Consider the following 27417-nt stretch of genomic DNA (forward strand, 5'->3'; position numbering starts at 1 on the left):
TCAAGAACATATACATTTGACTATCAGATTTTCACTCTGCATTATTGCCCGTTTTCTGTGTGAGTATGCCTTATATGAATGACCATTTGTATACCCATTCTCATCAAGAGTTGAATTGCAGAAGGTTGTATGATATTTTGTATATTATTTTGGCATGCTGTGGCTTGCAGATTTGTACCTCACTGGTGCGAAATGAATTGCACTTTACCAGACAGAAAAGCAAACTTAGTTTATTGCATTTCACAAGAATTAGAGGTGGTAAACTAAAAGGAAGTGTGCAATAGGAACATTTTGCATGAAATGGGGATGTTATGTGGGCACCACATATCAAACTTGAAAGTGAACTGTAAGAATAAACCTAATTAAAATTTCACTATCTACTGTATACTTGCACAAAAAAAAAATATGGCGGGGACACAGTCAGCTTGCAGTTGTTTACTGTCTGGTAAGGAATGGTGTCCTGTGATTTTTATAGTATGGGCTTTATTTAACAATCTTTGCCCTCATGCAGAAGTATGTTTGATAAATATAGTATGTACATTAGAGAATATAGTTATTATGACATCTTTTTTTTTTCCAAGTTTAATAGTACTGTAGATCAAGTTATCATATACAGTCTAGAAATCTTTAATTCATATCATAGCTTGACTTTATTTGCTCTGATTTCAAACAAATTTTCCTGTTAGGTTTTGGTGCATCTTAGATATTTTAGCTTGTTTTATTAACATTATTCTAATTTGCCTTGCTTTTAAGAATTTTTATTAGCTCAAGCCTGTATGCAAGTCACTATCTTCCGTTATCATCACCCATGATCTTGTCCATGGGGTACTGTTTTCTGGAGACTTCCTAATTTTACCCATATCTTCGTCACACAGATCTGCTGGGTTTATCAGACGGAAATACTCATCCTCCTAAGCAGCTTAACAACCAAGGTATTCATCACACACCAACACGTATATTTGCATTACTGCATGTCTTTTTGATTGAAAGGGTAATGATGAATATAATTCTCTTTGGCCAGGTATTTTAAACACCTTGATACAGAAGGGTTTAAAATGAGGCTCAGGCAGCAATTGGTGGGAGTTAATGGGGATCAAGTCCTCAGAAGCTGTTCTGCATAGGATGATGTTTAGAATGCTGGTTTAAGCACCCAGTAGTAATGTTTGATTGTATGTGAATAATGCCTCAGCCATTCTGCTTTAGACTTACTTTCAATTTGCTTATCTGATACTTTCAAGTTGATATTTTTCATTACATCAGCATTGTTACCTATCTACTAAAGTCAATTTCAATTTCCCTTCTTACAACCCAGACTTTTTCGGGTAAGTTTATTCTGATCTTCCTAATTGGGTTGTTCTTTCAGATCAAGTCTGAAGTCTGTCTGTATATTCAAATTGTGCATAGTGAGTAGATTACAGTACTGTGCAATGAAAAATATTTTGTGGCTCAGTTTCAGAAGCTTGATCTATAGCTGTGCTTATTGATAGATCTCATTGGATATTGACTAAGGGAGATATGTACTGTACAGGCAGTTGTAAATACGAATGCTTTAGGTATTGAGAGAATAAGGCATGCATAGTGTACCTTGCTGTCAGCATGCTAGAATGTTTGCAGTTTGAATGATAATTAATCCTTTCAACTTCACCTTAAAGGATTGGCTTAAGTTAATTTAGAAAAGTAGGATGTAACCTAATAGGAGAAGGTAGCACATTACATTATCCATGAGATGGTGCGAGATCAATCAGAAAGGGAAAAAAGGAGAGATTTAATAGAAGAGGTACAAGGGAAGAAAAGGGCTTACCATGATTTTTTTTATCTTTATCCCAAAGCAGGAAAATTAGAATATTATATCACTCAATGCACTTTACAATTTTATGCTAAAAATTTTGTTTAAACTTGAAAATGCAGAAGCCTTGAGATAAACTACATCTGTTTGTACAACTGATAAACCCAGTACTTTACATAAGCCCATTTCACTAGCTGAAGTCAAGAAACTATCCAGAATTATCACTGTACAGAATGTACACTCATTCTCATAGAACAAGCAACATGGCCATTTACAGTACTTGACAAGTAGGTTTCCAAAGATGGGATCCCATGATGTCTAGCCTCTTGGTATAGTTATGGGTCAGCAAAAAGTAGATTTCAAAACCTAATCCTGTAAATTTACATTTGTTTTTGCTCTAGCTAGATTACCTGGGATTTTTATTTTTTTTTTTTTTACTTTTACGCTCCATTTTTCTTCTTTATTTTCTGGAAAGTGAAATTATTTGATTTGATGTCCAGACATTTTAAGAAAGAACATAACACTTCAATTAGTGACTAGCTCCCTAAGTTCTACTATACTTAAATAGAGATGTTCTGTACAGTATTGCCTGGAGACAAGCAGGCTACTGGTGGGAGAGATCTACATCAGTATAGGGACCTACTGCATGGCTCTCAATTGTCAACCTTCAAGGGTTTGGGATCATCAGTCTCCAAGAGCTAAGGATTATAAACCTCAAAGGGCTTTGGATCATAAACCTCCAAGGCTTCGGGATCATCAGCCTCAACCTTGAGCTCAAGGTCATCCACTAAAACAGGTGAAATTTTGCACTTGATTCTTAAAGTGACCACAGAGAAGACTCAAGGGCCGTTGCCGTCGAAGGTATGAGTTATAGATGAAAAGACTGAGGCCCTTTTAGCAATTTTCTGAAACAGGTCATAGATGATGGGCTGTTTAGCAGAATTTACTCTCTATTTGCCTATGAGTTCTTGTACATGGCATGGTACTCCATGACTGAAGCTGTTAAAGAGGAAACATCTCTCAACAAAATTGAATGTCTCTTCTGATAAGGTAACCTTCTACTCTCTTCCCCTTCATTGCTGCTGCTGTTATTCTTTATGTCTAGCGCCTTTGAGATGGTAACCCTCACCTTCAGAGATTCCAGTGACACGTGAACGTTATGTCAGATTAAAATCATTTTATAATAAATGCATTGTAAATGCATCTACATTTCACAACAATGAAACCTGTAATGTCACAAGATGCTTGTGTTATGTGAAAGAAGTAGTCTGCTTGAGAGTAGGACTCAAGGCTGCCTGGCTGGGCAGCATACACAAGCAGTCTCCTACAGCCACTGGTATTGTTCAGATAAGAGGTCTTTGATCTTACTGTCTTCTTACTGAATCTCTGTCAATCCTTGATATTTTGTGTTTGTTCATGAAGTAATACTGTAAAAAGTCAGTGGGAAATACCTACAGTACATGTGTTACAGCATTGTTTTGCAGGGAAAGAGCACTTGAAATCACAAGATGCTGTTGAATTTCCAGCACCAGTGGAAATGTCAAACCACTTTTGTTTACTACAGCTGAGTAGGTTATACAGCATTCCTCGATCCTTAGTAAATAGCTGAGGGTGCCAGATTGTTTTGTACATGATGTAGAAGAACGTGATATTAGTGATGAATTTGCAATTCTGAAAAACAGTGATCAAACTTCTAGTGAAGATCACATTCTTTTTATTTCCCAAGCCAAGCAAGGGGGACAGAAGAGGTTAAACCATGCATTCATGTGTTAGGGAAAAAGAAACTGGCTTCTCCTTTCCTCCTCCTCTGTCTCTACCTCTGCTTCTGCATGTGTCCTTACCTCTGACCTGCTTGTGGAAGAAGAAAGTGAGAGCTGAACCATGGACCAACAACTGCCATGTGCGCTTGATTTCACAATTTTGCCAGGCATGACAGTTTCGGTACCACGGATTCCTTTTGGTTTTATTTGATTTTTCCTACAAGATGTTCTTTGGTAGTATATGGAAGGGATGAATAAATACAAGAACTTTTGCAAAGACACTTTTCATCAGATAGCTGGGTATAAATAGCTGAGATGCAGCATTGTCAATGTACAGTAGTGCATTATCTGTGCAACCATGCAGTGTTTTTATGGGAGTGGTAAAAATACTCCAAGAATGGATATACTGGATGTATTCCAGCACTACTGACCCCTTTGGGTTTCACTAAGGTTTATTTTTTAATCTACAATAAAACTCCTTTGGTAGATCATGGATATAAATAAATATACAGTTCTGAAGAAATGCTCTTCAAAGGACTAAGCATATGTAGCTTGGATGCAACACTGTCAACATAGCACATTATCTGGGTACAGTATACTGTACATATTTTGATGAGGGGGTAAAAAGTTTAAAAAATAAATGCATTGATCACAGAAACGAGAGAGAAAAGGGAATGTCTTTTCACCTTACACAGTATTTTGTGAAATACTGTACAGTAATCTTTCTCTTAACTGCACAAATAGATGCAAAGGAGGTACTGTATAGACACCTGCAATATGTGGATAAGGGAATAAGGCAGTCCCCGGTTTACGACGGGGGTTCCGTTCTTGCACCGCGTCGTAACCCGAAAATCGTCGTAAGCTGGAAAATCGTCGAAAATCGTCAAAAATCATAAGAAAACCTTACTTTTAATGCTCTGGGTGCATTGAAAACGATGTAAACTGCATTATTATTGTTTTACATCAAAAAACCTTCAAATTATGATTATTCTGCCGTTTTGGGGCCATATTTCTTCCGTCGGATCGGCGTACGACGCGTCGTGACCCCGGAACATGCGTCGTAAGCCAGGAAATAATTTCTGATGAATATATTTGAAAAGCGTCGTAACCTCGGAACGTCGTAAGCCGGAACCGTCGTAAACCGGGGACTGCCTGTAAGTATTCCTAAGCTTAGTCAGAGCTCGGCTATCTCCAAATAAAATCAACAGAATCCACTGAATTAGGAACAATACTGTGCTGAAGCAAAAGAACAATTCCAATAAATATATTTTGCCTGAAGTACATCCATAAGCACAGTGCTTTAGGAAGCAAAATGTCTCACCTAAGATCTTTATCATGATATCCGAACTATGAAATCACAAAAAAGCATGTACTGTTCTACCACACAAGTGGTCCCTAAAAATTGTGGTAAACTATTGTATTGTATTTATGTATGTATGTACTGTACTATATTTTCTAGAGTAAACAAATTGTGTAAGAAGAGCTGTAGTCCCTTCTATACTAAAGCAACTTATTTCTCTACTAATGGAACATTAGTGATGACCCATCAACAATGGTGTACTGTACTGTACTGTACTGTATAGATGTTCATACAACTAAATCATGGGCCATTGATCTCCCTATCTCTTGCTCTCTCACACATTTAACTTACCTACTATAAAAGATAATAAAAGATTTGCCTACTATAAAAGATAATAAAAGATTTAAGTGCTTCCACAGACGTTTTCCTGAGTGTTCAGTAGCAGACATGAGCCCTACCACATATGAAAAAATGTAACTACAGTTTGTATGGCACTAAAAGTCAGATCACACTCAGTCACAAGATCACAAGACTGAGGGTGAATCATAAGAGTATTACCCCATTTCCTTCTGAGAACCTCCTCAACATCAGTAAGCCATCAGCAAACAACAATTACAGTAAGACAATCAGCATACCTACAGTACTGAGCAAGCTTGACTGGCTTAGCAAATGTTATAAATGTACTATTTTTTCTCTATTCAATTTGATATTTGCTTTACATCTGATGTTAATTCATTTGCACAATATGGGTTCTATCCACACTTCAATGATTTTGTGCAGTTAAATGCATATGCTCTTCACAGTGAAAATAGCATGGTTAAAGATGAAGAGTGGAGGTCAAAAAAATGGGATAAAATCACACTCACAGTTTGTGTCAATAAAATGGAACCTTCCTCTACAAATGAAAGGCTTGTTCTTGGAGTACACATTATACCTTGTAAACAGTGCAATAAGTTTTACACTGGAGAGACAGGTGAGAATTTGGAAATCAGGACAGAAGGGCTATTGCTCGAAATGATGAGAGGAGTGTAGTTGCAGCACATTGTTGGCAAGGCAGTCACTGAACAGACTTAAATTACCTAAATGATATACAAATGTGAGGACATGAAAATTAAGTGGTTGGCTGAAGGTGCCTTGTCGAATAACATATTTGTGAGGACATGAAAATTAAGTGGTTGGCTGAAGGTGCCTTGTCAAATAACAATCTCAGCATTTTAGGAAATGAATCTTTTGCTAAATGTGATAAATAAAAATATTAAAAAAAAGGCTGTGCACTATTGCCCAGGAGTTTAATCAAAGTAAATCCTTTAATGGGTTAATTCTCAAGGGTCTACCCATGCAAAAAACTTAATTATATTGACTCGGGTACATTAGGCCATACCTTTGTGGGATTAGTGTATCCCAAAGGTTCTAAATTATTCAAACAAAAGGGCTTTCCTTTTCCATCAAGAATGCAATGTTATGGTCAATTCCTCATACAGTAATGACAAAAAAAAAAATATATATGCGAGAAAAAGATCCATGTGTAAAATTTGTTGGTGTATTAGGCTACCAACTCAAAATTTTATGTTTAAAAGATTTACACAAGAAGGTCTTTTGTCTCCTACAATTGTCAATATGTAATACAGTAGTTCCTTGTATGCTAATAATAATTATATGTCGCTGTTTCAATGGCATTCAGCTTATATAGTCTCCTCTATTTTACTTGGTAGGTAGATTGTGTAAGAAATTCCCAAAGGACTTGGAAAGATTTAGTGCTGTAGTTGTTTATTTATAAACTCCTACTTTTTGATGCACACACAGGTGGTCATCTACAGAGAGAACAAATAGAATACAAAAGTGTACAGGTGCATATGGTGGAGGAGGAAGTTTAAGATTGGTGGAAGTCTAGGCAGGTTGAATTGTCACTGGTTAGTTATAACACCAGACATTTTTGCTGTAAAGCTTACACCCTAAGATACTGGGTTTCTGTTGGTGTGTTTCCCACGGTGCGACTGATGTAATGGCTCACTTTGATGTAGGGTGTGTTATTCATCTTATTTCTCCCTCTTGGTATTTGGTGACAGTGGTTACTCATGATTTTTTCTGTCTGTCTCTCTTCCATCTGGGTGTGAGGTCAGCCTATGTTGTTTTCTGATAAACCAGGAATGGCAGATTGTTCATGTGGTGGTACTGATCATACATTCTCTCTATCTCTCTCTTCAAGTCTTGATGGTATTTGATTCCAAGTGATTTCTTACATTTCTTCTTAAATTCAGTGTCATTTATATTATTTATGCTGGGATTGTAGGATATACAAGGTTTAGAGAAGTGTCAGACATTGATGGTCTGCTGCAGTTTCTGTAATTTTTATTGCCTTAATCAATTCTTTTCCTTCTGGTCCTCTCCCATGTTCATATTTGTAGTGATTAAATATGGTACCTCCTTGTAAGTGACTTGAGAGATGCATTGAGAGCTTAGTACTCGTCATCCTGATGAGTGATTGGTGGCATCCATCCACTGGGGATTAAGTTCACAGATATTACTTTTATTGTTCTTCAAATCTTTCTCTATGTGTTGGATTGTCTCATCCTCTGTTATGGGAGTGACATTCTCTTTTAGTATTTTTTTTTATGGCTCTTTTATCTTCCAGGTATTTTTGGTGCATATGGTTTTAGAAACAGAGTTTGATTGTAATTTTTGCCATCTCTGTTGGTGAGTTTTCATTGGCACGCTACTTATTTAGTGTAATTCTGTCATTCTATTCAACCATTTTGTTTGAGAAACCACTGTTGATGAGCAACTGTGCAGATGCCTCAATTGCCTTAGTAGTGTCCTTCCAAGTAGAACAGTGCACAAGGGCATGATGTAACAAAGTATCCACTACAGATATCTTGCACATGTCCAAGTACTCACTTGAGCCATTGAAGCACAGACCTGGATTTGTTGGTTTTCTGTAAACTGCAGTGGCGTACCCTGTCAAAGTCTGTTGTATGCAAGTATCCAGGAAGTGGAGGGCACTTTGTTCATGTGTCAACTGGAGGACAGAGCACTCATTCAAAGTTCTTCTTATGGTTTCTTTGTACTCTTCGATGTTGACTCTCACGAAGTGTTGTCAACTTAGTGGTGGTATTGGGGTGGAGCAGGGTATCATTTTGAAGACCCTGTCCTCTATGTTGCCCATTAGTAGTTGGCAATTAGAATTCTTAATGTGGATCCCATTGCCACACCATCTTGGAATATGTGATTTAGGCATAAAGCCAAGCACTGGGACCCACAGGGTCATTCAGTGCTATGATGAGAACGAATGAAAATGCAAATGATATAAATAATGAATTTAAAATTGATATTCTAAAGATCAGTGTTTAAAATGGTAAAGTTGAAGATATTCAATTTTTAATGGAATTAAAAACTGCTATAAATAAGAAAAAAAATACATATCTATTTAAAATTATAAGATATTTTTATAAAAACCAAAAGCCTTTAAAAAACTCAAAACAGGGCCAGCATCAATGTTGTCTCCTACAATTTCTGTCATGGTTTTACCATCTAAATGGCACATCTGCCTCTCATTAGCATACCTAGTGCAGTGAACCAAAGGGCTATCACAGTGAACAAACACTGGAGCACTACTACCATCAAGAAGAAAACTGTGTGCAGTCGACAGTGACCAATCCTCAGCCTTGTTAGAATAACTTCAGTCCTATTGTTGCCTTGATATGATGATTGCCAAAATCCTATTTGAGGTCTAATAGTTTTTAACTTCTTATTACTGTATTAGCAAGAAGGGGAGATGACCATTGCTCCTGCCACTTACTTAATATATAATTGCGAATAGAGATTTCATATCAAAGTGGGGAACTATATTTATATCAATTTCTCTTTTGGTACAAGCATTCTTTGCTTCTCTGCTTCTTTTAATTCTCATCAAGTGTCGGAGGCCTAACTCCTCTCGTTGTAAATCAAGTGGAAGTTGGTGCGTGTCCACATAAATGATTCTCAACAGATGTTGGAAAAGTCCCAGAGCAAATACAAAAACCCATATTGTGGACTACATCAAGTTCATGGAGTTTACTTTTGCATGCTGATGAATAAATCTGACATCCATAATCCAATTTTCATCTACATAGTGCATCATATAGTTGTGGCAAAGGTTTCTTATCTGCAGCCCCAAGTTAAAGCCAGAGATCACTTTCAAAAGTCTGGGAGATTCTTTTATTTTCTACTTAAAATTTTCAATATGCTTAGACCAAGTGAGTTTGGAATCAACAGTAATTCCTAAAAACTTTACGTCACCTGCATATGGTAGAACACACCCATCAAGTTTCAAATTTGGTACAGCTTCTTGACGTCTACACCTAGTAAAATGAACAGCAATTGTCTTACTTGTAAAAACATGAAGCCATTTTGTTTTGCCCATCTAGAGATAGAGTTGATGGATTTTTGTCAATACCTGCAAGCCGATTCAGCACCATATGCAGTGTAATACATAGCTAAATCATCAACACAAAAAGTGAGGCCCATACAGGATTTGAAATTTCATTTATGAAACTATCAATGGCAGCAGCAAAGCAAGTTACACTTAGCACACCCCTGTGGAGCACCTTCTTCTAGTTTGAATTGGAAAGACAAAGTATTTCCTATTCTTACTCTTATAGACCAGTCTGTTAAAAAGGAGTTAATGAACATAATCATATTTCTTTTTATGCCTAATTTATGTAGCTGCTTAATAATTCCATGACACCATGTTGTATCATAAGCTTTTTCAAAGAGTACACCAATTGTCTGGCACTGGTTTACAAAGCCCTGTTGAATTTGATTAGAAAGTCTTAGCAGTGGGTCCAGGGTACATCTGTCTTTGTGAAAGCCAAACTGGAGCAGAGAAAGTAATTTGTGTTTCTTAATACCAGACTAAACAAGAGTTGATCAGCTTCTCCATCAGCTTGCGTACACAGCTAGTAAGAGCTATGGGTCTGTAACTAGTAGTTTGATGAAGGTCTTTATTCAGTTTTTGAATTGGAATTACTACAGCAATTTTCCATCCATTTGGTAAGATTTCAGTATCCCAAATTTTATTAATAATCTTCAAGAGGTAAATTTTTGCCTTCTCTGGTAACTGTCGAAGCATTACATACAGGACAGTATCCTCACCAGAAGTGTCATCCATTGAAGAAAGGGCATCTTGTAGCTCATGAAGAAAGAATTTAGCATTGTAAGCTTCATTACCACCAGATAAAAATAAAGGAACCTGGGAGTTCCTAATCCTCTGAAAGTTGGTGGGATAAGTATTTGGACTTGAAATATTGGAAAAGTGCTGACCTAGGTATTCAGCTACATCTTTGGGACTTGCAATTAGTGAATCTCCAACCTTTAGAGAGGGTGCTTTAGGAGGAGAAAATTTCCCTGCAAGCTTCCTTACTTTCTTCCAAACTATTCTGGATGGAGTTTTTGAATTAATCCCATTTATGTATATATCCATGTACTGTACTGTATTTCTTTTTGCACTAAGAAAATATCGATGCTGTTTGGTTATAGCTCATTGATATATTATCTTAGCAGCAGATGTGCCATATGACTTGTATTACTTATAGCATCCTTTAATTTTTCTGAGAGAAGCACATTTCTTATCCCACCCTGGGACAGCAGGTCTTCATAGTTTTCCACTTGTTCTTGGTATAGCAGCCTCTGTACTTGTTAAAACTGTTTTTGAAAAATAGTTGTATGCTTCTAAGTGGCATTTAAAAGATTCATAAGTTTTTTCTAATTTTATACCCGCCTTATATTTCACCCAGTTTGCTTCCATTACCTTCCATTCTGGTGGTGCTTCTGTAGGAACATTCCTGGCAAACTTCAAATGGATAGGAAAGTGATCACTACCGTGCAGATATTCATCAACAGACCGGTTAAAATCTAAAGCTATGTCTGAGAAACATACTCCAACCAATAGCTGAATAGGAATTAAAATATATGTTATGGTAAGTCATCATACCATCATTCAGAAGCACAATATTATCATAATTATTACTGTAATAACTTTCTCTATCACTTTTCCCCATTATCTATACGATCACCTCCCCACAACGGATTGTGTTCATTAAAATCTCCTAGAAGCATGAATGGTGATGGTAGCCAAGAAAAAGCAGATCTAGGAGGAAGGTAGATGGAACAAACATTAATCTGCTTGTCTAAAACTATCTTTAGTGCAAGTGCCTGTAAATTTGTAGTAAGGGGTGTTTGACAGTATTCAAAAGATTTTCTCACAATAATAGCAGCTCCCCCAAGTGCATGGGAGTTGGCAGGAGGAGCAGAGGAGAAAATCTCATAATTATGCCCAGGATTAAAAATCTCAGGGCCTAATTTGGTTTCTGGTAGGTGCACTATACAGTACCAGAATTTCTCTCTCTCAACAGGACTTTTAGCCCTTCTGCACATGTACGCAGTCCTTTACAATTCCACTGCAAGATATCAAAAGATGCCATTATGAAGAGACCTTTTCAGTTGGCTGACCAAATGAAGAATATGAGACCCTTGAAAGAGAGGGCTTACCTGAGGGAGACTTGGTCATACTAGCCTTTCTTGGTGGTCTATTCTCTCAGAGGAGGAAGACTATTTTGATGGCACAATTTTACATTTCCCTTGCCTTGTGACAGAGGAGGAGATGGGGAATGGGTACATAATCTTTTATAACTTGTCATTTCATATTCCATATTTATCTGATGTACCTCTGCCACATGAGATACAGAAGCCTGCAATCTCTCTTGTGGAAGATTCCCTAAATCTGGGAGTGAGATTGCCTGGGATGCCTCTACAGATGAGGCCAGGAAGGCTTCTCAAGAAGCCTGAAGTGCCCCTAAAGAAGGGGTTTGAGAAGCTCCCACAGAGGAAGCTTCTGAAGCTTGAACAATTTCAAGCTCTGAATTCAGGAAGCTAATTCAAGGGATGGAGCTCCTTTGCCTAGGCTGAGGAGCTATATTACTTATAGAAGGATGAAATTCCTTCTTTGGTAGAGGTTGTTTGCTAGGGGAAGTGGAATTACTATATTTCTGTTTCACTACATCAAAGTGTGGTGCATGGGCTAGCAAAGTTTCCTGTTCGGCCTTGTAAGATTCACAATTCCTGTCTCTAGGACAATGTTCCCTCTTACAGCTTATGCAATTCAACTGTCTTGAACAATCACCATGCTCTGGGAGACAGCAGGTACCACAGAGCTTAGGTCTTGTGCATACCTGGGATGGATGACCATAACCAAGACAGTTGAAACACACGAGTGGCTGGGGCTTAAAAGGATGAATATTCATTATTTCTTTTTCAGTTTCAATGAAATTTGATAAGTCTTCATCATAAAATGTAAAAATAATCATGGAAGACCTAGGTACTTTAAATACTCTGCAAACATTAGGAGGACACATATCAAGGATTTCCTCCTCTGAAAATTCATATACTGTAAGTCCTGGTGGAAGATGACACATTTAGCATAGCTAAAATTGTAGTGAGGCATTACTTCTTTGATCTTACCTTCTGGGGTAATCCTCCAGTTGGATATCATGGTTGCCTGTTCCACTGATTCAGCATGGATCAAAAAGCTGTTATGTCCAAAGCATGTACTTTAATTCTGGAATTATTGATGCCTCCTATCTGATCTTTCAAATACCTCCTGAATAGTATTGTTACCCCGCTTCTCTTGAACTGTTACTACTAGCCATTTTGCTGGCTTGGGGGTTCTTGCTACCGAGTTTTTACTATTTTGTTGTCATCAGGGTTTTTTGGATAATATACCTTCAGGTTAGAAGGGGCCCTTTTTACTAATAAACACGAGATATTCTTTCCAGACCTCTTACATTTAGAGAAGGCAACCAAAGCCTCTTTATAGTCTAAAAAGGTTATCCAAACCTACCAAGAATGAAGAGTGTCAGCCAATTTGATTCCAATTTCCTTACGAGTTCCATATTTGCTAAATTCCTCATCTCATATTTCATATCTCACATCTAATGGAGGAGACTCAATGAAAGTAGATTTGTCTTCTGCAGACTCAATACTTGGGCAAATAAATGGTTCTAGGATTGCCATCAATTTATTTCCACTTTTCAGCAGATTCCAAAGCAGATGCTTAATGTCTCGAAGTCAATCCAAGGTCATCAACATTTGGAGGGTTTTCAATCTCCAAGGTGGGTGCAGAGGTCGTCATCTGTGCCAAAACATTATCAACAGAGGCCCCAAGGTTACTCGAATCTTTACAGCTACAACTCATAAAGATCAAATGTAGAGAAAAAAAATTAAGTAAACCTGAAAACCTCAGAAAGATATCATCAGACTTTCCAGGAGTTTATTCTTCCACCAATGGCACAAGTGAGAACCAACTCCCAAATGTCCACACCCTACCCTATCCCACAGGGCATAGCGCAACATGATTGAAGTGGTCCAAGCTTAAGCCAAACCCGCTTGCTAGGACCGAGAGTATTACAAGAATACAAGCATCCCCACCCTAAATCATATCAAGGGCAAACCGGTTAGAATGCTGAGAGTCCTATCCCCAGAACTAGACCTCCCTAGAATCTGTAGCCCCTGTCCTAAAGAATAGTTCTACCCTTGAGCTATCAATCTGATATCTCTCAGGTCCTACCACAGTTCCCACTATTTAGCTTTGGATATAAACCCAGTCCCAGCTATGGTATCTTTTCCTATTTATCAGGTCCAATGAATTTTAGCAAAAGTGGAAACTTCCACAAAAATTAATCCAAAGGTGGTCCCATGTGGTCCCATGTCGAAGGGGCACCACACCACCTTTCTGGTAGTACAAATGGCCTCTGTGTGATGATGAAAGTCTTCTTGGTATATGGCTTTAGAATGGCTTTCAGGGCCGCCTCCTTTATGTTGGAAGTTGGGGTATCCTCATAATTATATGTTTTGTCAAAAGATATCATACATATACATTGGGATGACTGCTCTCAAAGTGTCTCTCAGGTAACTTACAAAAGGGAGACATATTCAGTTACAGTACTACACTTACTAACACCAGAGAAGACCAAAAAGAAAACAAATGATTAAGGCCATCAATGCCTACGCCTTCTTGAACCTTACATATCCTAAAAAGAAAATCCCAGCATAAATACAGTAAATGAAACCAAACCTCCCAACTATCACAACAAAAATTAAGAGATCAGTCAGCACCAAATACTATTAAGACTGACAGAAAGAAAGACAAAGCTACAGTATACCAATACAGTTCTTGAACATATAAACAGGAGGGAACACAGAAAATTGCACAGTTCAAAAAAAGAGAGAGAGAGAGAGAGAGAGAGAGAGAGAGAGAGAGAGAAGAGAGAGAGAGAGAGAGAGAGAGAGAGAGAGAGAGAGAGAGAGAGAGAGAGAGAGAGAGAGAGACTAATGGAAATTTAAGTAACCAATCAGCTCCAAAACTAACCAATGAGAGGGGAAAAATAAGATGAATAATCATCCCTGTACCAGCAGAAATCTCCCAACCTCCCCTATCAATACAAGTGCATACGACCAAAGAGGTCCCAGTGTCGGAGGATGAGAGCTTTACAGTAAAGCCATGCCTGGACTTCTAATCTTAAACCTGTGCCCACACATATATTCCTGTGCACCTTTATATTCTATTAATTCTCTTTATAGATGACTGCCTATATGCACATACAGGCAAAATATCTTTTCATGTCTTGAAAATCTGTTATATCATTTATCTGCTGATGAGAAAAGTATATTAAGAAAAATTATATTTTTATGATAAAATAAAGTTTTGTACATACTTACCCGGCAGATATATACTTAGCTATAGTCTCCGATGTTCCCGACAGAAATTCAAATTTCGCGGCACACGCGACAGGTAGGTCAGGTGATCTACCATACCCGCCGCTGGGTGGCGGGAATAGGAACCATTCCCGTTTTCATATCAGATTTTCTCTTCCACCTGTCTCCTGAGGGGAGGCTGGGAGGGCCATTAATCGTATATATCTGCCGGGTAAGTATGTACAAAACTTTATTTTATCATAAAAATATCATTTTTGTACATGCAACTTACCCGTCAGATATATACTTAGCTGATTGGCACCCTTGGAGGAGGGCAAGAGACAGCTAATAACTAAAAAACGGGAAACAACATATGTTGTAGGAAAAAACAAAAACCATGGTTCTTACCTGATTGGGCAGAAGACTTCATGGATACTGTCTATGAGTCTGCATGCCTCAAGAGCTTCAGCGAGGAAGTGACCTAAGACTGACAGCCCTTCTGGATCGTATCAATGGGGAAAAAACCCACTTACATGACAGAGCCTGTTATGGATCGTGTCAATGGGGATTAACCCACTTACAAGACAGAGCCCTCTACCTGAATCATATCAATGGGGGCTATCCCTCTTACATGACAGAGCTAGGTAATAAAAACTACAAGGAGCTAACAACCAAAACCAACCACCTGACCAAGCCTAACCTTGTTAGTAATACGAGATGAAAGAGAGAGACCCTCAACACTCTCTTTCAGCCGACCATAAAAAACACAACAAATCATTAAAAGTAAAAACCAAAAACTAGACTAAAAAGGATTAGCTTCAGCTCCTTGACCCAGCACCGAATCCGCGGATACGTAAGCTCCTAGAGAGAAGCACTTCTCATAAGTAACACGAACATCTCTCAAATAATGAGAAGCAAACACTGAGTTACATCTCCAGTACGTAGAGTCCACAATAGACTGGAGTGACCAAGACTTGTGGAAAGCCAGAGAAGTAGCTATGGCTCTCACCTCATGAGCATTCACTCTTAGGAGCTGAAAATGTTCGTCTTTGCATGAAAGATGAGCCTCCTTGATAACATCCTTAATGAAGAAAGCCTGGGTTCGTTCTTGAAGGATCCTTGACAGAGCACCAAAGACTTTCAGTGTTACCTCCCGAGCTGTTTCTTTCTCTCCAGATAATATCTAAGACTTCTTACTGGACAGTGTGTGTTCTAGCTCCTGTCCTGAAAGATCGGAGAGTCCCTTGACCTCAAAACTCCTAGGCCAAGGTTTTGAAGGGTTCTCGTTCTTTGCTAAGAAGAGAGGCTGAAAGGAGCAGATCGCAGAGTCCTTCTTAAAGCCTACAGAACCTTCCAAAGCCTGTAATTCGCTCAATCTTTTGGCAGAAGCAAGAGCGAAAAGAAACAACGATTTTCTGGTTAAATCCCTGAAAGAGGCAGATCGAGGAGGCTCAAACTTATCAGACATTAAGAATTTTAGAACCACGTCCAAATTCCAGCTGGGAGGTCTAGGGGACTTGTTTTTAGAAGTTTCAAAAGACCTTATAAGGTCGTGAAGGTCTTTATTATCAGAGATGTTAAGACCTCTGTGTCTAAAAACTGAGGACAGCATGCTCCTATACCCCTTGATGGTGGAAACCGCCAGGTTACACTGCTCCCTTAGATAAAGAAGGAAATCCGCTATCTCCATTACAGAGGTACTGGAAGAGGACACTTTCTTAGTTCGACACCATCTCCTAAAGACTTCCCACTTCGACTGGTAGAGGCGCAAGGTAGAAGATCTTCTGGCTCTGGCGATAGCCCTCGCAGCCTTGCGCGAAAATCCCTTCGCTCTAACCAGTCCTTCGACAGTCTGAAGGCAGTTAGGTTTAGAGCGGGAAGGTTCTTGTGATATCTGTCGAAGTGGGGCTGTTTGAGAAGATCGCTCCTGAGAGGGAGCGACCTGGGAAAGTCTATCATCCATTCCAGTACCTCTGTGAACCAGTCCCGGGATGGCCAAAAGGGAGCGATCAGGGTGAGCTTGGTGCCCTTTGAAGAAACGAACTTTCTTATTACTTCCCCTAGAATCTTGAACGGGGGAAAAGCATAGCCGTCTAGACCGTCCCAATCTAGGAGAAGGCCGTCTATTGCTACTGCTCTGGGGTCCGAGATTGGGGAGCAGTAGTTCTCCAACCTCTTGTTCCAATGGGTGGCGAAGAGGTCGATATGAGGTCTCCCCCACAGGAACCACAGCCTTTCGCAAACCTCTTGATGAAGAGACCATTCCGTGGGAAGAACCTGGTCTTTCCTGCTGAGCAGATCCGCTCTCACATTCCTTTCTCCCTGAACAAATCTGGTGAGGAGAACGATGTTTCTCTCCCCCGCCCATAACAGAAGGCTCCTTGCTGCAATGTACAGGGAGAAGGAATGAGTCCCTCCTTGCTTCCTGATATAAGCCAGGGCTGTGGTGTTGTCGGAATTGACAAGAACTACTGATCCCTTGACCAGAAGTTCGAATCGGGCAAGAGCTAGATGAATGGCTACTAGCTCCTTCATGTTGATGTGCCAGGACCTCTGATCCGTGTCCCAGGTGCCTGACACTTCTTCCGAGCCTAGTGTCGCTCCCCAACCCGACTCCGACGCGTCTGAGAACAACACTAGGCGAGGGTTCGGCGGTTGCAGAGGAATTCCTAGACCCAGCTTCTGTGGGTCTAACCACCAACGGAGATGTTCCTTTACTTGACATGAGATCTGAAAGGAGTCCGACAACTCTTGGGACTTCCGATCCCAAGATTCTTTCAGGAAGAACTGTAGAGGTCTGAGGTGAAGCCTTCCTAGAGAAACGAACTGTTCCAGCGAGGAAATGGTCCCCAGCAGACTCATCCATTCCCTCGCCGAACATCTGTCTTTCTCTAGAAAGTCTGTCACCTTTTGAAGGCAGCGTTCCCTTCTTTCCAGGGAGGGAAACGCTCGAAAACCCCGAGAATCCATCCGAATCCCCAGGTAGACAATTTCCTGCTGAGGAATCATCTGAGACTTCTCGAGGTTCACAAGAAGTCCTAGAGACTGGACCAGGTTTAACGTACGAGAAAGGTCCTCCAGACAACGGTTCTTCGAATTGGACCGAATTAGCCAGTCGTCGAGATACAAGGAAATCCTCACCCCCTCCAAATGCAACCAGTGAGCTACATTCCTGAGAATGGTCGTGAACACTTGGGGAGCTGTGGAAAGTCCGAAGCACAGAGCCCTGAACTGAAAAGTTCTGCCGCCTACCATGAACCTTAGGAACTTCCTGGAGGAGGGATGGATGGGAACGTGGAAGTAAGCATCCTGAAGGTCCAGGGACACCATCCAATCTCCTTGACGAAGAGACGACAGAACTGAAGACGTCGTCTCCATAGAGAACTTCTTCTTTATGATGAACGAGTTCAGGGAGCTCACGTCCAAGACCGGTCTCCACCCTCCCGAAGATTTTGGCACAAGAAAAAGCCGGTTGTAAAATCCCGGGGAGTGAAGATCTTGTACCGGTTCTATGGCAGCCTTTTCTAGCATTTGTTCGACGGCTAGCAGAAGGGCTTGCCTCCGCACAGGATCCTTGTATCTCGCCGATAACTCCCTCGGAGTTGTTGTCAAGGGAGGTTTCGAAAAGAAGGGAATGAGGTACCCCTTCCTCAAGACAGAGAGGGACCATTCGTCCGCCCCCTTCTGTGCCCAGGCTTCGGCGAACTTTAGAAGTCTGGCACCTACTGGAGTCTGGAGGACTTGCTTCTCACTTGGACTTCCTGGAAGGGAGTCCTGAAGGTCTAGATCTTCTTTCAGGCCTACGCCTCCTGATAGACCTGGATCCTCGAAAGGGCTCCTGAAAGGGGGTCTTCTCCTTCTTAACAAGTGGAGCAGTAGGTCTCATCCTCTTAGACGACTGAGCCAGCAGATCCTGAGAAGCTTTCTCAGACAAAGAACGAGAGACCTCCTTCACAGTCTCTTGCGGGAAAAGATGGCTAGACAAAGGAGCGTACAAGAGGGAAGACCTCTGGATAGGAGAGACCGATTTGGAGAGGAAAGCACTGAATACTGACCTCTTCTTAAGCAGGCCAGTGCCGAACAGGGAAGCGATCTCCATAGAGCCGTCCTTAACAGCCTTGTCCAAGCAAGACAACACACTGCTTAGGTCCTCCATACTGACTGAATCCTCTTCAAGACTCCTCTTAGCTAAGGCCCCTAGAGACCAGTCCATGAAGTTAAAAACTTCCAGCACGCGGAAAAGGCCCTTGAGGAAATGGTCCAATTCACAAAGTCCCCAAGAAGCCTTGGCCGAATTAAGGGAGAGTCTTCTGGAAGAATCAACAAGCGAAGAGAAGTCTGAGCCAGCTGAAGAGGGGAGAGCTAACCCCATCGGTTCCTTAGTCTCGTACCACATTCCCGCTCTTCCCGAAAGCCTAGAGGGAGGCAAGGAGAAGACAGTCTTGCCGGCATCCTTCTTCGAAGAGAGCCACTCTCCGAAACCTTTAAGCGCTTTCTTCATGGAGATCGTAGGACGCATCTTAACTAAAGAGGAAGATTTCGAGGCCTTGGTGCTCGAGAGCATGGAACCAGGAGAAGGAGGAGAAGCAGGCTTGAGGGAATCTCCATACTCCTGAACCAGTAAAGCTGTCAACCTCTTGTAATCAGAAATGGTGATATCCTTAGGGGATTCGTCCTCCGATAACGCCTCCAGGCCAGAAGGAGGAGGAGAACGTCTGGAAGTAGAAGGGCACTTGCCAGAAGAAGAGCGCCTAGAAGGAGAGGAGCCTTTGTCCACTGGAGAACGACGATCCGGAGAGAAGCGCCTGCAAGATGACTGGCGCCTGACAGGAGAAGAGGCTCGAACGGAAGAGGAGCCCTTGCTGGGAGAGGGGCGCCTAACAGACGAGAGGGAGGCTGGAGAGGAACTTCTACGAGGCGAAGAACGAGACTGACGAGCAGAGCGTTTGACTGTGGAGAAAGTATCTCCAACAGGAGAAGACCGACGACGACGAGGGCGCGAGCGCCTGGGTGGAGAGGCGCTATCCGCCGACGAAGAGCGCCGAGGAGAGAAGCGCCTACAAGGAGAGGAGCGCCTACCAGGAGAGGAGCGCCTAACAGGAGAGGAGCGCCTACAAGGAGAGGAGCGCCTACCAGGAGAGGAGCGCCTACCAGGAGAGGAGCGCCTGCAAGGAGAGGAGCGCCTACCAGGAGAGGAGAGCCTGGAAGGAGAGGAGCGCCTGCTGCTGGAGGGGCGCTTAACAGGAGAAGAACGCTTCACAGAAGACGACTTGCTGGGAGAAGAGTGTCTCTTGGAGGACTTGATCGGAAGAGAGGCATCCTTCCGACGAGAGGAGCTCTTTGATAAAGAGCCAGCAAGAGCAGCGAGCTGAGCCTGGAGGCCTACCAGGATCTGCTTGGTGGACTCCTGACCACCAGAAGAGGAGGGAGATCTTCGAGTTCTCTTCTTTGCAACAGGAGAACCTTCAGGGAAGCACTCAGGGCTAGAATCCAATGCGTCTCCTCTAGGAGCCTTCCACGTCCTCTTCAAAGGGCGAGACTCCTCAGCCGAACTCCAACCACGCTTAGGAGAAGAAGAAGCAGAAGACGAGAAACACTTCTTTAAGATCCCTTTTCTACGGCGATCTAAGGCAGCCTGGGACGCGACAACAGGAGCTGCCGAAGGGACGCCTGACCGTTGGGAGCGCTCTTCATCCCCCTTGCGGCTGTCGACATTCCTCCTCCACTGGGTCTGGGAGTTTGGAAGAGGTCTAGGCCTAGGAGCGATCGCGAGCCGGTCAGACGCCCCCTCCACTACACTGGGGACACTACACACATCACTATCACTTCTCACTTTCTTTTCCTCCAAAGCATGCATCTGCAACTGCATCTTGCGGATCGTAGCCTTCATTGCAGCCATCTCCGATGACGAATCCACAGGTTCGACGAAGGGTGAAGGAGCTGAAACAACTGGAGTGACAGGCGAATCTGGAAGAGTGTTAGGTTCTAAATCTACCTCCTTGGAAAGAGACCTACTTGAGCTTCTAGAAGAAGCCTTCCTAACTCTGTCCTTCTCCAACTTGCGTACATAAGAGTTCAACGCCTTCCATTCCAGATCAGTGAGATTCTAACATTCAACACACATGTTCTCAATAGAGCAATCATTCCCCTACACCTCGAACACACAGTATGAGGATCTACCAAGCTTTCGGTAGTCTCACCTTACAATCAGACCTAACACACACACGAAACACAGGTGCAACACTCTGATCAGACATTCTTACAGAAAATACCAAAGCCGAAATCAAAACAGTCCACAAAAGCGTATGCCAAGCCAAAGATCCAATACGTCACCAAAGGTCAGTCCAAAATAATCCTCAGCAAGCGAAAAATGAAAGTCTAAGCAGAAGGAACCAACAACAGATGTTGCCGGAACCAGCGACAGAGAAAATCTGATATGAAACGGGAATGGTTCTATTCCCGCCACCCAGCGGCGGGTATGGTAGATCACCTGACCTACCTGTCGATGTGCCGCGAAATTTGAATTTCTGTCGGGAACATCGGAGACTATAGCTAAGTACAGGCAGTCCCGGTTCTGACGGTTCCGGCTTACGACGTTCGAGGTTAAACGCTTTTCAAATATATTCATCCTATGTTCGGGGTTCTGACGATCTGTCGATCCGACGGAAGAAATATGGCCCCAAAACGGCAGAATAATCATAATTTGAAGGTTTTTTGATGTAAAACTCAATAATAATGCAGTTTACGTCGTTTTCAATGCACCCAGAGCATTAAAAGTAAGGTTTTCTTATGATTTTTGACGATTTTCAACGAGCTTACGACGAGTATGGCGCAAGAACGGAATAAACGGGGACTGCCTGTATATATCTGACGGGTAAGTTGCATGTACAAAAATAGAGGAGACTGTACAGTATAAGCTGAATTCTGTTCAAACAGCAATGGTTCTCAATAACACTGCCCTTAAAGAGGGACTCCTTCCAAATAATAATAATAATAATAATAATAATAATATTAAAAAGGATGGCTGTATTATGAAAATTTATCTTATACAGTATCTTTTCTATTTTCCTTAAGATTCACTTTTCGGGCTCAGCGATGTTGGTCAGCAACTGGCCGATATTCGTATTGGAAAAAGGATAGTGCATGGAATACAGGAAGTCTTTTATTGAAATATCCAGTCAGAAATGCTTCTTCGTCTGGATTCAGGTTCTGTTTCAGGTACCGTCGACAAGTTTTGACCAGCTCGTTGGTCATCCTCTGGACGTGATTGAAAAAGATCTGGAGAAGCAAGGCGCTTGGGTCGGTATTTATAGGGGGGTCTTGATCGGTGCTGAATTATGATTGGCTACCCGGGGCAGTCACGGGCGGAGCGTTCTCTCCCATGTTGATGTTCGGGGCTCATCTTGCGTGCAAGCGGCATTGTAGTGCTGGGGATGAATGGGAGAATTTGGATCCTCAGATGCCAAATTTTGATTCGCTCATTCACTATGGGGGTCGCTCGGTGCAGGTCTCCTGGCGGCCGTGGGGAGGAGAAAGGTTTCCTGTGTAATGTTGAGGGTTGGTTTCTCCTTCTCAATGCACAATGCTTCCAAGAGGCACAGGCGGCAGTGGTCCCTAATTCCGTCAATTATTTCCATGTTCGTGATTATGTCTTTTCTTGCAATTCTTTGGTTATGGGTGGTCCTGGCATGGTTAAAGATGGCTTCCTCTTGGGCATGGCATGAAATCCTTTTGGAGAAACGCATGGTGGTCATACCAATGTAAGAACCGAGGCATCCTCGGACAGGGCGTGAGTACCGGTATACCACTTTGGTTTTCTTCATGGGGTCCTGCTGAGGGGGGGCAGGATTGCTATGCATCACCAGTCTGCTCGTCGTTTTGCTCTTGTAAGAAATAACCAGATGAACATTCTTGTTGGGGTCAATGGGGCTGACATTATTCTCGATGATGTTCTTGAGGCCGCGTTCGTCCTCTTTATATTTATGGTGAAATTGTCCTTTATAGAAGAGCTCTATGCATTCAGGGGCATCGGGGCAAGGTTCCTGCCGGTACCATTTATCGATGTTTGCCTTGACAGACTCTTCTATATTCTGGTTTGGGTGTCCATTGTCGACAAGGGTCTGGGCTACACATTCCATTTCTCCGTGTGTAACGTTCCAGGAGGAGCAGTGCGAGAGGGCCCTCCTGATGTAGGCTCTGATTGTGGAGCGCTTGTACCTCTCGGGGCACTCACTCGCCCTGTTCTTACACATGCCCAGGTTCGTGCGCTTCGTGTAGACCTTTGTAGAGAAAAAGACCTCTCTATGTTCCACAAGGATGTCACAGAAGGGGAGGCAGCGCTTTTAACTATGTTCGATGGTGAAACTGAGGCAGCTATGGTTGTGGAAAGCACGCCTCCGGTTCTCGATCTCCTATTGCGAATTGGCGGTGACGAAGGTATCGTCGATGTAGCACACATACATCCTTGGTTGGTCTGTGTTTTCGAATAGTGCTCCAGTGCCCATATAGAAATTGGCAAAGAGGACTCCAAGGGAGAACCCATTGCCACCCCGTCGATCTGGGTGTACATATGGCCACGATGGTTGGAGAAGGGGGCCTTTTTGGTGCATATTTCCAGGAGGGTGCGGAGGGCATGCTCAGGGATGTTCAGGGATGGGGTAGTGGGGTCCCTATACACACGGTCCAAGATCATCTGGATGGTCTCATCGACGGGAACGTTGGTGAAGAGGGACTCCACATCCATCAAAGCAATACACCCTCTGGAGGTGCCACACTTAGGGCCTCCAGGAACTCTGCTGACGATTTCAGGCTGTGGCTGCCCGGGACTTACGGGGTTAGGATGGCATTGAGCCCCTTAGCCAACTGGTATGTCGGGAATATAGAAGAGTCTATCAAGGCGAACATTGATAAATGGTAACGGCAGGAGCCTCACCCCGATGCCCCTGAATGCATAGAGCTCTTCTATAAAAGACAATTTCACCATAAATATAAAGAAGATGAACAAGCCCTCAAGAACATCATCCAGAGTAATGTCAGCCCTATTGACCCCAACAAGAATGTTCACCTGGTTATTTATTACAAGAGCAAAAAGACAAGCAGCCTGGTGATGCATAACAATCCTGCCCCCCTCAGCAGGACCCCTGGAAGAAAACCAAAGTGGTATACCGGTACTCATGCCCTGTCCGAGGATGCCTCGGTTCTAACATCTGTATGACCACCATACGTTTCTCCAAAAGGATTTCCTGTCACACCCAAGAGGGAGCCATCTTTAGCCATGCCAGGACCACCCATAACCAGAGAATTGCAAGAAAAGACATAATCACAAACATAGAAATAATTGATGGAACTACGGACCACCGCTGCCTGTGCCTCTTGGAAGCATTGCACATTGGGAAGGAGAAACCAACCCTCAACATTACGGAGGAAACCTTTCTCCTCCCCACGGCCGCCAGGAGACCTGCACCGAGCGACCTCCATAGTGAATGAGCGAATCAAAATTTGGCATCTGAGGATCCAAATTCTCCCATTCATCCCCAGCACTACAATGCCGCTCGCACGCAAGATGAGCCCCGAACATCAACATGGGAGAGAATGCTCCGCCTGAGATGACCTGCCCCGGGCAGCCAATCATAATTCAGCACCGATCAAGACTCCCCTATAAATACCGACCCAAGCGCCTTGTTTCTCCAGATCTTTTTCAACCACGTCCAGAGGATGACCAACAAGCTGGTCAAAACATGTTGACGGTACCTGAAATAGAACCTGAACCCAGATGACGAAGCATTTCTGACTGGATATTTCAATAAAAGACTTCCTGCATTCCACGCACTATCCCTTTTCCAATATGAATATTGGCCAGTTGCTGATCAACATCGCTGAGCCCAAAAAGCGAATCATAAGGAAAATAGAAAAGATACTGTATGAGATAAATTCACATAATATAGCCATCCTTTTTAATAAGACCTGTTTAAAAGGGGTCTACTCCCTTCAAATAACAATAATAATAATACAGTGGGCCCCCACTTACTTGCAGTTCTGGATTCATGGCTTCACCTATTCACAGATTTTTCTATGGAATGTATATACACATTATTTGCAGAAAATTCGCCTATTCGGGGTATTTTTCACAGAGAAATATTCACTAATTACTATAGTTTCATATCATTTTTGTGACTAAATGCATTTTTTGTGATAAAACTATTAAAATACTTACGTATAAGTGTTTTTAGAGGGGTGTCAAGTATTCACGGATTTTAGCTATTTGCAGGGGTTGTGGTACACATCCTCTGCTAATACGGGGGTCAGCTGTAATAATAATAATAATAATAATAATAATAATAATAATAATAATAATTTGACAAAATAATATACTGTTTCATATTTGCGAGATGTAAGAAGAAACTTAATACTGTACTGTACAGATAATTATGGCAATTTTATGCACAGTAAGCAAGATACACAAATTCTTGCTTTGCAGTCTACATGAATGAAAATAGGTCTACTTTTTTTACCATTTACAATATAAACATTCATTTTAACAAAGCATAAGATAATTAATACAGTATGTAAATAATGCTGGAAATGAAAGAATGACTGATAACAAATTTTGCTCTCTGACTGACTTTTTATCCATTCTTTTGCTCTCTTTCCACAAGGCTGTCCAGTGTCTTTACCATTTTTCCTTGTTCCAGTTTTCACCCCTCATTCATAAATGAAATTCTAGAAAATCGACTAATGGTGTGGCTCAGTTATTTAATAATAATGGTAATTCAGTATAATGACAGCTCTGTGTGAGGCAGCGTACTGTTGATCTGACAATACATTACAATATTACTGTACTCTGTTAATTGTTTCTTTATATTATGCACTGATGTGCTTTACTGGCAGAAATTTTTGCTGTGTAAATGAAAATGCAAACCTGTCACAGTAGTCCAGTGATCTCTTAGAAGGTTTCACATATGTTGGTTCTCTTTTCATTCCTGCATGTCAGTCTGAACTCCACATAAATATCTTTGACAACAAGTTTAAATGCCTATTTAATTACCTAGTCATCAGCCTATGTAGCTTGATGACTCTCCGTTTGTTTTTTTTTTTTTTTTTGCAAAACTGGAAAAAGCAGAGTAAAAGGGCACATACATGGTAATTACATAACCAGATTACATTCACAAGTTACTGATTATTCCTTGGACCATTAGTTTCATCTTCCCTGAATATCCTAAAGTCTAGTCACTCAGGCTATTGTGCAACTAATAAATACACTGGAAGCTGACAGGGAATAAGTAGTAATGACAAATGTAGATCATAATGTCACAAAAATTTGGTAGTTTCTGTTTTGATGAAAAGCTTGGGAAGAGATTCTTTCAGTGTAACAGACTGATGCTGTTGAGTATTCTGAATCCTCATTCAACCTATTTATTGTCATAAAATTTTATGTAATAATTGCAGTTAACCATACTGCCAAAACTTTTTTTTCATATTTCCCAGTTCCTTCATTTTTTTTTATTAATAAAATGTGTTTAACCTATTTATTTTTTTGTTTCAGCATAAGAAAAGAATGGTTGTCAGTAACAAAGTATATATAATAAACTGTTAGGAAATAAAGTTGTAACACTGACATCAGCAAAAACTACAGCAACAAAATAAGATTAGCATGAAAGATATTATGATTTCTTTGTTTATTATAGTACAGTACTGATATTATTTTACATAGAAAATCCAGTGATTGTTTGTTTGACAGTATTAAGGCATTTTAATTGTTTTTAGTAGCCTTTACCAGTTTGAGTTGTTTAACCCAACCCCATCAGTTTACCTGTACTGTCTTAATTCTCCCTTCATTGCAATAAATCTTGTTCTCCCCATTCAGCATATGTAAACTGATGTGCTTGTGTTAAAAATAGATTTGACTTCTGAAAATCTCCTTTTTGCATCAATACTGAGCATGTATTTTTTAACACCTGTACATGATATGCCAATCAGTTTTCATATCTTTAGAGCTAAATAAGAGTAAATTTTAACGTGCTGTTAATAATCTTTTTCTCACTGGTTAAAATGTATACTGTATTTGTATTTCAGGTTGAAATTAAGTACTTTTAAAAACTAACTCCTAATAACTGATGATCATTGGCTAGATTCCTATGTAGGGCACTGCTGCATGCATGATCTTAGTGTGCTCTGTCGACTATATGTGGTATACTGCTTACTGTATTCTGGTACAGTATACCTTAATAAGACAATTTTCATATTTACCCACCTACATATGTTCTTGAAGATGTTGTAAGTACTCAAAGGAGCTGCCAAGGTATTTTATCATTCCTAACTGTTTTTATTTATGTATATTACTTCAGTTTAATGTAGTTTTTTCCATAAAATATGCATAATTAAAAAATATCACCAAGTGCGCATTGCACCCAAGGGTTTAAGAATTGCTTATTACGTGCAACAACTTTCCAAATAATTTTTCTCTATATAAAGACTGGAGCATTCATAATCATTTTGTTAGAATAAACCCATGTGCTATGGCCAAATCAATTTGCAAATTAAAAAACAGGTTAATTCATAATCAAATCTTAATACAGGCACTTTCAATCTTAAATCTTTCCACTACATGGTATTGTGTGAAGTAATGATGCTATTGCATACTTTCGGTTGCCCTACAATTTCTCTAACAGTTACATGTGCATTACTTGCATCATCATCACATCTTATTTTATTTAACGTTATTCATTTGCTTTTATATTTCTAAAATCTGCTGATGTAGGAAGCACAGTAGAGGCATAAATGCAAAATTCTGTTACTTTTGCTTTCTACTTAATTTTTCACTCTTGCACTGTACACTAATGGTTACA

The 27417-nt window shown here is 41.1% G+C and overlaps 1 protein-coding gene across 5 annotated transcripts in view; it reads left to right on the forward strand.

The window, feature by feature from the left end:
- The window catches only part of LOC136847436 (stomatin-like protein 1), a 184341-nt gene that overhangs the window by 88124 nt on the left and 68800 nt on the right, over nucleotides 1-27417 (forward strand). For 4 of the 5 annotated variants that reach the window (XM_067119126.1, XM_067119128.1, XM_067119130.1 and 1 more), the window contains one exon: nucleotides 876-932. The exons of the other annotated variant lie outside the window; for it this stretch is intronic. In XM_067119126.1, coding sequence (XP_066975227.1) covers nucleotides 876-932 — 57 coding nt within the window. The remainder of the gene's footprint in view (nucleotides 1-875; nucleotides 933-27417) is intronic. 5 annotated transcript variants of the gene reach the window in all.

Source organism: Macrobrachium rosenbergii, chromosome 16 (genome assembly GCF_040412425.1).
Source record: "Macrobrachium rosenbergii isolate ZJJX-2024 chromosome 16, ASM4041242v1, whole genome shotgun sequence".
NCBI classification, from domain to species: Eukaryota; Metazoa; Arthropoda; class Malacostraca; order Decapoda; family Palaemonidae; genus Macrobrachium; species Macrobrachium rosenbergii.